At 39.0% G+C, this 12,425-nt stretch overlaps 1 protein-coding gene across 3 annotated transcripts in view; it reads left to right on the top strand.

Moving 5' to 3' along the window:
• Positions 1-12,425, top strand: part of CDKAL1 (CDKAL1 threonylcarbamoyladenosine tRNA methylthiotransferase) — a 426,501-nt gene that overhangs the window by 399,051 nt on the left and 15,025 nt on the right. For 2 of the 3 annotated variants that reach the window (XM_075417076.1, XM_009941257.2), the window contains one exon: positions 2,318-2,482. In XM_075417076.1, the coding sequence (XP_075273191.1) occupies positions 2,318-2,482 (165 nt within the window). Of the gene's footprint in view, positions 1-2,317; positions 2,483-10,198; positions 10,282-12,425 lie in introns of all 3 variants that reach the window. The other variant, XM_075417078.1, reaches the window with a different exon arrangement.

The raw sequence follows: 12,425 nt of genomic DNA, 5'->3' as shown, positions 1-12,425 counted from the left end.
TGTATTCAAAGAGTTTGCTATTAGAGCCACATCGGTAGAGCTACGCTGACAAGCTTCCTCGTAGAACTGCAGCTTGCATTTGTGGAGGCTTTGGTGAGGTAGTTTAAGGTAGTTCATTGAACAGAGTAGTATAAACTGACCAAAGGGTACTTTGCCCAAACAACAGTCAAGATGAGGGTTTCTATTAATATAACTTTGTTTCTTAGAAATAGGGTTGGAGATTTTTTTCCCTAATAAATACTTATATCAGAAAAATGCGTGAGTGTTCGCCAAGCCTGACTGCTTGTTTTTTTACAGTACCTCCCAGATATTTTCATTTAACCTCTTTCTTCTTTTTAAGTAGTATTCACATACCCATGTCTGTCCCTGAGGATTTATATTTAGTTACTGCCATTGTGCATATGGGGATACCAAGATTTACAGAGGTCACAGGCCCAGTGATATTGAGTTACCTAATTTTCCCTTCATTTAAATTTGATCAAGATGAATTGTGAGGGGACAGCTGTGATGTAGTCGCATTGTAGTGCTGTCTCAGCATTAGGAGATGCCTTTGTGTTTGCCACTTAGTTGCAATTAGTCTTGGCTTGCCCATCTCTGAAAGGCAAAAGGGTCTGCTTTTCTTGGAAGATGCTTAGGAAGCTCGGCAGAATCCTAGGATCTGGAAACTCCTACAGTCGTGAACACCTTGACCCTTCAGGGAAAAAAGGAAACTGCTGGTAATTATTTCCTCCAGCTGGGACAACCAGCATGTGCGATAGGTGAAACCAGAGAGGCACTATTTGGCAAGAAAATGCTCTCCAAATGTGGTTGGCACAGAGTTTTCCTCTGAAAATCCTCTGCACATGTTGTCAAAAAATAAGGCCATTTTAAGGCATTTCAGTTTCAGCATCCAAAAATCAAGATATCACAGAATCACAGAATGGTAGGGGTTGGAAGGGACCTCTGTGGGTCACCTAGTCCAACCCTCCTGCCGAAGCAGGGTCACCTACAGCAGGCTGCACAGGACCTTGTCCAGGCGGTTCTTGAATATCTCCAGAGAAGAAGACTCCACAACCTCCCTGGGCAGCCTGTTCCAGTGCTCCGTCACCCTCAGAGGGAAGAAGTTCTCCCTCATGTTCAGACCGAACTTCCTCTGCTTCAGTTTGTGCCCATTGCCCCTTGTCCTGTTGCTGGGCACCACTGGAAAGAGTCTGGCCCCATCTCCTGACACCCACCCTTCAGATATTTATAAGGATTTATTAGGTCCCCTGTCAGCCTTCTCTTCTTCAGGCTGAACAAGCCCAGCTCCCTCAGCCTCTCCTTGTAGGAGATGTTCCAGTCCCCTCACCATCCTTGTTGCCCTCCGCTGGACTCTCTCCAGTAGCTCTTCATCTTTCATGAACTGGGGAGCCCAGAACTGGACACAGTACTCCAGATGAGGCCTCACCAGGGCAGTATACATATGTGCTCATCACCTTTGAAAAGTTTGCATTTGTGTGTGCATGAGCTTCAAGTAAATGTGATTCAGTAAGTCCCTGCAATTCAACTTTTCATTGTTTAATTGGGAAATTACTCCACTTCTCTTTAACTGCTTCTCTATTTTGAGAGCCTTTTTATGCCATTTGTTCTTCCAGCAAAAAAATGTTGCTCCTGTGTGTTGGGCTCTTTCCTTTGTAACATGCGTGACCTAGGAACATCTGTTACATGGTGTCTTTTTTGCGAAGTTCTTATGGAGCTGTCTGAAATCCTAGTTGTGCAAATGCAGGAAGGGGTGGCATTAGTTGCTGACCCAGGAAGCACCGTCCTCCATTTTTACAGGCATTCGTTGTCAGTCATGCGTTGCAGCTGCGGAGGACCTGAGCAATCAAAAGAAGGGCTTGTGCAAACAGAAACAAGGGCATAATTTCTGTCCTGAAGCATTTGCAGACTCAAAAACATTCAAAAAAAAAAAAAAAAGAGTATCATGGGATAGATATGAAAATAGGAAGCTTTACAGCGGTGTATTAGAATTGTGTAGTAGAAGTCCGCTTTGGAACTCACTGGGTCTGAATTCAGATGTTGCAACTCAGGCCCAGCTTTCTTATGAACTGAAAAACACGACTGATGGAATCAGCTGGAGTCAAAAAGGCCTGAACTAACACTGCAAAGCTCTTGAAGAATGCAAGCTGGAGATGCTACTGGTCAAGCATGTCGGGCTGTAGTGTGTGCAGGTGACTAAAATTTTAAGGTTTTAGGATTTGCTCTGACGTTTATCAAAAATCTGTCTTCTGAGTGGAAGCTAGAAGCACTGATGTCCTTTGTGGTATTTAGTAACTATGCCTTCATCTTTATTTGAAAGGTTCTTGTGCCAAAGGATCCTCTGTTAATGGGTAAGATGGTAGAAGTGAATATTTATGAAGCTGGGAAACATTTTATGAAGGGGCAACCAGTGTCAGATGCCAGAGTTTACACTGCATCCATCACCAGACCGTTAGCAAAAGGAGAAGTTTCTGGTTTAACAGAGGTGAGTAAAAGACATTTTCTGCTTTACTACACTGGTAAGCCAGCAGCTGTTCAAGCATACTGATTCCATGCTATGTACCTGTTATCATTTTATAGTTCCCCTTTTATGTATGCATGAAGGTTTAATCTTTCCTGAGAGATTGAAATCTGAGTCTGAAAGATGTTTTTGCTGATGCCCATAGCTTTACTTTGTTAACCTTAAAGGCAATAATACACTTGTTTCTTGTTCCAGGGTGCAAGATGAGGGGAGAACTTACTAGAATTGAAAAGATTTAACACCAGTGATTACATAATTCAATGTATTTCGGTTCTAGTTTAGTGGAAGGATGAATCTGTTCATTTTGCTTTACAAAGCTGTTTTAAAAGAATGTATATTGATTACATGTCTGTTGAAACAGGTCAAAATTTGGTTCAGAGATTCAAAATTATTGATGGGTAGAGGTATGGAATATATACAATATATTCTGGAAAAAGGTCAACATCTGATTTAGTTATGTAAAGAAAATGAAACTCTTTTAAAAAGAGATCTGGTCCTTATTTTACACCTCAGTGGATATGGCTGTTAGCCAAGTATTCTCATACATTTCATGGAACTCTAGTTGTAAAAACTGATGGAGTGTGAAATGAAAATGTGTATCACATTTCTAAGCATCATTTGATGTCCTTTCTCCGGCACTGTTGTTAGGATCTCCAAAAATATGTAGCAGTGGTTTAGCACATGGAAGAAGGATAAACTGAGTTTATCAGCCGCCTTGCTGGTTTTATAGTAAATTGTTGACAAGTATTAGAGTATATATGCATCCTTGTTAAAGTTCTAAGTAGTCATATTTAAAAGAAATAATCAATGCATACCTTATGTGACTAGCGTTAAGCTAAGCTACTTGGTCTCTTGAATAAACCTGGCTGTGGAAACATAGAAGAACAGTAATGCAGCTACTGTGATGTGTTTGGCATATCAGGAAACCGAAGTACAAACACACTGCTAAACTCTCCTTTGAATACTGTCGGGGTGTGTGTGTATATTGGCCTCCTCAGGGTCTGTAAGAGGAAAAAAAACAGCCCAAACCCTCAAATTGTCTGATTGGACTATGTAGCTATTTAGATGCAGCTGATTTTTTCATCAGAACATTTTTTTTAATAATCTGCTGGAACACAACCAAGCCTGTCTTTAAACTGAGTATGTGCTGCCAGAAGCTTGTAGCATGGGAACGAACAAGCAGACTGTTGACTGAAGTTTTGCATGTTAAAAGTGAGAGATAAAATTATTAAAATCAAGGATACTGATAATTTCCAGGAGAACTTATTGAGGTGTATAGATGTGCTCCAGTCCTTGGAGTAGATGTGAACAAGTACCTGGAACGCCCAAGTAAATGGCTGCAGCAAGCGAATGATAAGGCAAATTGCTTTTCATTACTTTTGTGGCTGCCAGTGCTCCTGCAAGGGAGTAGCTTATTTATGTTTGGGCCACTGGATGCGTTAGGAATTTTCATTTTCTGGAAAAAAATAGAATCTCAGTACTTCAGTAAATGGGACATCTTTTGTACAGGGAAGCTACAGCTGAAAGCTTTTAATCACGGTTGGCCAATGTGTAATATATAGAACATTAACTGAAATTGTTATGGGGAAGTTCCTCCTGACAAATCATATTAAGTGGCAGATCAGGAACTCTCTTTAGGTTCCCAGGAAAAAAGTCAGTTTATCACAAAAGTCACAGTTGGTTGCTGGCTGGATGAAAGATGCTCTTTGTGTTGTTTTTTGTGGCTGGACTGCTGCAAAACGTTTCCTGTTAGATGTACTCGAGATGTGTAATTCTAACCTGAGATGCTTATGAGCAAGATAAGAGGGGCAACATCTGTCATATGACCCTTTATATAGCTTGTTATGTGCAGAGATGGCAGGTTGGGGAAAGGAGGAGGAGACAAATGAGAACGTATGTATTAAGATACTGCCTCAAAAGTAACCAAAGATCTGGGATTTTCAGCAAGATCCCAAGGGTCATTGACAGATCTTCAGAAGAGCAGTGTGTAGAACTGAAATCTTGGATAACTTTGACGATATGTCAAGCTATCAAACTATATAATGGAGAGAAGGAAGAGTTACCTAAAATAGGTTCTAAAAGCAAAAAATGAAAACACAGGCGGCCCCGCCGCTTTCTCCTTCCTACTTTGCACACAAGTGGGCAAGAATTAGGGCCAGCTTTACATTCCCAGGCTGGAAAGGATGGGTAGCCAGCTGGCTCTTTTAGGACCAGGCACATTTCTGTTGCTCAGCACAGCTGTCCTCTGGGCAGGAGCTCTGTTAGGCGCCGACCAGGATCCCGTAATGGGTGTGCTGTCTGCAGCACCCTGGAAGCTTCTAGTGGACTTCTGGTCTTACCCTGTCAGTGGTATGACTTCCTCTCAACTCCTTTATGTTTGCTGGTCCATAATGGGAGCTAGTTCAGAGAAGCAAGCGAATTTAAATGTACATCGAGGTAATCTCGATCAAAAGAATGTGATAATGGGCTGTACTGCAGTAAAACATTTATATGCCTCGGTCCATTCCCATTCAACAAAGCACTTGGCTCCTTCTTGATGTCCATGTAAATTACTGGGGCTGCAGTGCACACCTTCCAGTTCAGCATGTTGCGCTAGTACTGTGACAAAGAGGGACAGATTGCTGAGTCAGGGCTGTAACGTGGTTATAGACTGTCTGCAGCAGTTAAAAAAATGCAATTTTTGTAGTGAATCCAAGGCATTGCTTGCTATTATTAACAGTATTTTCATTAGCTTGCATATGACACAAGAATACTATTTCAAAATACGTCACAGCTGTACTTCTCTCTAATGAGGAATGTTCACAGAAAGAGTGAAAGCTTTCAAAACTGTGCAGTTTTTAAGGAGATTAATCATATGGCTAAAAAAATTAAGTTCTAAAAATCGAGAGCACCATAACATGAGGGTGTCAAAGCAAGCCACAAACCCATCTTAAGCAAGAAGAAACTTCTATAAATGCTGTGATGAGTAGTACCTCCGAAGGATCAAAGCTTACCTGCAGTTGTGTGCTCTTTCTTGTCTGCTACATGTCCCTCAGTAATTATTTTACAAGTACAGAGGGAGCACCACAAGCAACATGATGTGTCTGAAGGAACAACTGTAGGCTTTTTTTTTTTTTCACTCTTTTGATCACATGACTGGGGTGACAAATTGGTCCAAAGAAATAGAAGAAGGTGGTCACCAACTGGAATCAACAGATCTAACTGCAAAAGACGGAATGCAAAATGTCACACAAAGGACAATTTACAGACTCCATAAAATATTCACATTGTATATCTGTGCCGAATAAATCCATCAATATTTATGTGCTTCTTAATTCAGGCTATTTCTAGCATATCTTATTGTGATTTTTCAATATATGAAAAACACACCTTATATCTATGTCTGTTAACATATTAATGATGTAGAATTTCTTAGCAGTTATTATATTCTCTAAGTAAAAAACGGTGACTAAGTAGATGGGCTCAGAATAAAGTCTTGACACGCAATAACATCAGGCTCTGTGACAGATGTTGGGACAGAGGAGTGTCAGAGTCAGCGGCTCAGGTTAAAAAGCTGTCGAAGCGATGAGACTTACTGATTGCAGTGGACATATTAAGTATTGAAATGCACAGGTTTTTGCCAGGACTATTTTTTTACTTCAGCAGGAGTTTTTTATAAAAGCCACTCAGAAGTGGATGATGTCTCCAAGTTGCACAGTTTTAGAGGAGGGCTATTTTGGGGGGCAAATACATTTGGAAATTTCAGTTAACTCAGAAATTTAAATCTACTGTAGATTTATCTGGGTTTAAAATGTGCAGTTGCTGATTCAGTAGTAGAACAATGTTTAGAAGATATATATAGCAGAGGATATATAGGTGAAAGTCGAAATCAGTAAGGCATGAGCACATGTGTAAAGGCATTTTGCATTTGATTCTAGTGAATCTAACAGGATATATGTGGACTGGGCACTAAAAAGCGTTGATGGTAACATTAAAAATGATCATTCAGACAAAACAAGCATAGAATGAGTTACTAACTGCAATTACAAATAGTAGTGAATTAATATTTCAAACCCTTGATCAAGAGTTAGTTCTACTAAGCTTCACAGGAACAAAACCCAAGATGTGAATGCTGCAGGTGTGATGTCCTTTCACTGAGGCAGGCTTGGAGCTGACAAAGCATGAAGGATGTACTTGGCATTTTGAGATTCAGTAAAGCAATTTAGCATGTCTGCTATCTTCTTAAGCCCTCTGGTAAACTGGTCTTTGAGATTTTGGCAGTGGGTTTGCTGTGCGCATAGTACGGAGTACCTTGTCACTGGATGATAAATATTTTTGGAAAGTCAGTAGAGTGTGTGTCAATGGTCTGAATGTCATTTAATTTTAAAAAAGCATTTTAATTTTTTTTTATTTTACTTTATTTGGCCATGTTTAGGGATCTTGACAGTTTCTCAGTGGCATAAATAAAATATCTAAGAAATACGTCCTGTTTATAGACAAACATTTGCCCAAACCTAATCACTGAAAAAAAAAAAAGAATCTGCAGGAATATGATCTCTTGTTAGAAACGGAAATAGAGTATGTTATGCTACTGTACTCCAAAAATAATTCTAGTTGTTTACATATGTTCTGTGACTAGAGGAATAAAAAAAATTGCAGGATGAGAAATATATGAAGAAGAGACCAAAGGACTGAGGGATAAAAATAAAAGGCTGGCTACCTGCCAGAGTTGTAATGAATTGCCAAAATCAAAGCCCTATCGGTCTGAGGGCCTTTGGTGGGAAATTTTAATGAGATGGAAAATTAAGGCAAGACAAAATGATTTTAGCAGGTTATTTAATTATGTAGTAATAATTATTTTATGTTCATAATTCCAGTTTCTATAATACATCTGTGATTGACTTTCTTTTCAAACAAAAGTGGTCACATCTTTCTCTGTTACCTGTTTTCCATTGTTTTATGTGGTAACATTCTCCATGTCTAACACTTCCCCTGTGAATGACTCCTGCTGGCAGTCCCCATTTGCAGTATCTCCTTCTGTGAGTCTGGAATCTTGGTGCACACCTCTGTGGCTCTCAGGCCACGGTCATGTCCGCAGTTAGCACATTAATCTGATTGCTGTTCGAGTCATTGGGATCTTCAGAGGAAATGAAGAGCGAGCCACTGATTCTCAATTAGCAAGCAATTACTTGGTCAGTCTGCTTGTTCCTTTTTCTCTCCAACCTGTCTTCATTTTTTGCAGTAGATTATTGTAGCACTGTACTTCTGGATACTTCTAAAGAAGCTTTATCTTCCTGGTCTCCCAGTTAGCCACAAGTATTTTCTAGTTACATTAGCAAGAGATGACCTCTAACCATTACCCAGCATTTTTTCTGATGTTAGGAAGCAGGAAAGATGCATATATGAAACACTTCTTTATAGCCTGCCAGAAAGAAGAACGAACAAAGCGTAGCTGAAAGGGAGCTCTCTGATCTCAGGTAGAAAGGGTGCTTCACTTGCAGGCAAAATAAAATGGAGAATGGGGAAGAAAGCTTCTTCTGCTGGAAGAGGAATGAAAAAAATTATGGCAGAATTGAGATCTCTGCATTAGAAACTTCCTTCAAGGATTTGGAAAGGATGTGGAAAATGTGCATAAAGCTGAAGTAATTATTCAGCACAGTTTTTGCATACTTCAGAGTTTCAAAGTGGTGGAAAATTCCGTTCCTGAACGGGAACTAGAGATTAGAGATTTAGGGAAAAAAGAGAATGAGGAAGCAAATTTTGGATCAAAAAATGGGATAGAGGTGCAAGGAGAGGAATCTTTCATAAAATTACAGAAACAGAAACTATAGAAGGTATGAGAAATGCTAATGAAAGGTCATAATTTCCAAAGAAGAAAGATAAAGTTAAATGAAATACACCTTTTACCTCTCTTGGAACACTGCAAAGGGATCTTAGCATCACAGTGTCCAAGAAGGAGCAGTTTGAGCAATATGTGGGGAAGTTTCTATTTAAGATAAACATGCTAACAAAAAAGGCACATTTTCTGTCTGAAATAGTTTTCAGGTAACACTTCATGAAAATATGGTGCAATATTTGGTGCTCTTGCATTCTTAGGAACATACCTTTTGTTGGCTCGATTGCTCTCTCTTTCTCTGAAACAACTGATCGTAGTGCGAGGCAGACTTTTGCATGTATTAATTTGTTTTATTTAATGTGTGACCTGTGTTCCCTGCTGATTGTAAATAAAGGTCATATCATGATGTTAAATCTTTCTTATTTAATCTTTTTTTCTTTTCTTTTCTTCATTTATTTCACTAAGGTCACTATAAAGTTAACATAAGAAAAGAGAAATTTCCTTTCTAAGAGTAGAGCTCAATACCATCTTTGGATGTTTCTAAAAAATACCTTCAAAACTCTCATTTGTCCCTGAAAAAATGACAAACCTTTGTCAAGTGCTGTTCCGTAGATGCTGATTTTCGTGATCTACACATTATCTGTGCACTATGTTGGGTTTGTTTGTTTGGGAACTTGAGTTGATTTGAATTTTCCTGCTACTTGAAAGCCCAGCGTTTCTCAGCTTAGAATCAGAAATTCAGGATGGATTCTTTCTTACTGGCAGAATAGATTCTTCTTGCCATGTTTAGATAAGCGCTGGCTTGGATTGCCTGTAGCGCTTGGGGAATTTTAATCAATGCTGGTCTTAAAGAACATGCTTAACGAATATCTGTGAGAAACACTTGAGATGTAAGCCAGCTGCCTTGGGACATGGGTGTGGGCTAGGTGACCTCTTAAGTTTGTTTTCCAGCCTTATCTTCTGTAATTTTATGAATACTTCAATTGAGCCAACAGTTATTTGATGAATAGCAAGCTGTAATAGAAGGTAGTTCATTGATCCAAACATTTCTCTGCACTGCATAGAACACTAAAACACATCGAGATGATTTAAGGCAGCAAACCCAAGAGTCAACGTAAGACCTTCACCAAGTAGTTTTATCCTGAGGTCTTTAATTTAATGGGGATGTTGTCTTTCTGCCCATCCCTCAGCAGGGCTGAATTTCAAAGCTCAGCGGAAACAACACATATTACATAGCCCCTTTATCAAACAAATGCTCTCTTAAGTCCATTTCAGGTGAAAAGATATGAACTTTACCTTTCATTTCCTCAGCAGATAGCGTTGACTGAATGTCACTGTCTAATCGCTTTAAATTATGTCATTATGTTAATCCTGTGCAGTGCATGCAATAAATGGAGATAGTAATGACTGGAATGATTCAACTGTAAGTCATTTTCTGCAGAATGAGAGAAGGTTAAACAGAAATGTTATACCCCTCCTGCCTCCAGAAAGAAAACTCCAAGTGCTAAAATGGTTCTGCCACTTTTGTGTGTTATTTCTAGTATTTAACATGCTGATGATGCACTGCAGGGTGGGTGAGTGGGTTCTGCTCTTCCTTGGCATGGGGACAAATTGTAAGTGTGTAGCTGTGGTGATTTTAACTACTTGACGCTCCCTGTAAGACTTAGGAGTTCTTTTTAAAAGATTTTTTCTTTTCAATCTTAACAAACAGACTCTATGGAAAGAATTAAAAGCCGTTTGTTTTTAGTAAAGCTCTATTATTTAATATATCAGGTTATAAATTCACAAAGTTTTAATTGGTTTTCAGGAAAACAAAACACAGCAGGTTCAACTCAACTGTTCTCTGTTTTTCTGTTGTTTTGGAGGTCATCTATTTCCAACTCATTGTGCCACCAGAAGTCGTTATAGGTTTGACTTTTATACCTCTCCAGTAGAGTTTGATACCAAGGTAGGTGAGGGGTATTCAGCCCATGTATACATTGTCTCTTTGCTCGTAATATTTAGTCATCCCTTTTCTTTTTATTACTACTCTTTAGATCACCAAAAAGCTCATGTAGGCAGCATTACTCTCTCCGTTCCTTTCCTCTCTCTCCTTTCCCTGCAAGCAAACAGAGTCCGAGGCATGAGATATTTGTCTTGGATAGATGATTTTTCTACCTGTTGCTCAGCTATCGAAGCTGTAATCATACTAGTCTTTCTACACGAATATTTAAATGGGCCAGCATGAAAAAGGCACATGGAGCTTATGAGAGGAAATAGAGGTTTAGAAGGGTGGTACAGCTTTCCCCATCACTACATGAAAGGACAGTAGGAGATTTGGTTTTATGCATACAAGGTATTGGAATGTTGAACTTCTGCCTCTTAGAAATATATTTGTTGCCAGAACCACTGAAGTAGGAGGATTCATTACCTTTGAGATTGTTCTGAAGGCAAATAAAGATTAGTCATGAGATTATGCTCTTTTTAACTTAAAACTGTTTAAAAAGTGTATCTCATATCAAAGAAATTAGCAAACCATGTTAAAGGCAAATTAGGGTGCTCTGTGTCCTTTAATATTATTACATGTTTAAAAATTTTTATTAGATGCTCAGTAGATTAATGGTTTTGTAATAGTCAGAGAGGATTGTAAGAAACAGTATAACTGTTACACTAATCCCTGTTTTCTCATTAAGGAATGTAGTGGAAGGACATGTGCACAAGCTATCACTTAGTCGTTAGACAAAATAATTAAGTGAAACAAAAGTGGTCTTGGTTCTCAGCAAATAATTGGGATAATTGTGGGATAAAAGAGACTCCCAAATAACTCTACTCCAGACAGCTCGGCCTTGGGAGGGCAAATGCGCCAAGCTACAGAGATAAGGAGGCACCAAGAGAGCAACAAGACCGGAGCAAAACAACCTGAAGGACATGATGTACGTGATCCTAGAACTGAGTTTGCGCAGAAACAAATGTCAATCAGTGAACAGCGTGATGAAGAGGATGGGCCTTCATCTTGGGACCCCCGAAGACCACCCAAAGATGCTAACAGACATGCGTGAAAGATATTTACATATGCTACTTAGTTCCTAGAAATGTAATGAATATTTACATGTGTGATTGTACTTAACCTGAAGTAACAGGGTGTCTGGCGCGCACGTTTGGAGGAGAAATCCCCCATGAGCCCGGCGCCGCAAGAAAGAATACCTGCTTAATAGTCTACATTGTACTGTTAGGTTTTTCCTACCGGATCTTCGAATCAGTCTAAAAATCATCCTTTGTGTTCTTGTTGATTCGCTTTATGATGATGGGTATTTACTAAGTTATATATAAATTTTGCAAATGCCATTTTTTATGCTGAAAAATCTATTAAAACAGTGTTGAACTTATCCAGCAATGTTAGGATTGATTGTGAGTCATAGTAGAATGCCAAGATCCATTTATAATCATAGCTTCCCACTCAGACTTTGTTAATGTTTGGATATAGTGATTTACGTTTGCGTTTTTAATATACGTGTCAGTAACATTAGAGATTTTTTGTGGTGTCAAGGGTAATAAGCTAAAGAAAAAGGAGAAAAGGCTTTTCAGTAGGAGAAAGAAACAATTTTTTTAAGCTTTTATCAGTATTAAATTATATTTTGTGTATGGGGATTTTCGCATATAATAATTCAAAGGGAAATTTACAGTGGCTGTATCTTTAACTGAAATTAAATGACAGTTGAGTAGTAAGGACGAGATTCTGTTTGGTGGCTACATTGGAGATAATGTATCTTAAAATATCCAGAAGCTGTACTACAGTGAAGTGGATGTGAAATTCAGAGCCTTGTATTTAGTCCATCCAGGGTGGACTCCTCTAACTACATTGGAATATCCAAAGAGCTTCCTGTGACCCTGCTGAATGTGTTAGAATGACTGTATCCTTAAAGGCAGCCATAGTATCTAGGCAAGCTTGGTAAACTAGTGCTTCTTCAAAGGTTGCATAACGTAACTTTGTGTTTATGCAGGCTGTATTCCATATCAAGTTTAACATTCGCTCTAGATCCTTTCTCATGTAATCAGATCAAAGTCTTGATCATGCCATTAGCTATTGAAGCATGTTGTTGCAGATTTACTCGA

The sequence above is a fragment of the Opisthocomus hoazin genome, chromosome 3, assembly GCF_030867145.1.
Source record: "Opisthocomus hoazin isolate bOpiHoa1 chromosome 3, bOpiHoa1.hap1, whole genome shotgun sequence".
Classification (NCBI taxonomy): Eukaryota; Metazoa; Chordata; class Aves; order Opisthocomiformes; family Opisthocomidae; genus Opisthocomus; species Opisthocomus hoazin.
Note: the sequence above shows the minus strand (reverse complement) of the source record. Positions and strands in the feature narration are given on the sequence as shown.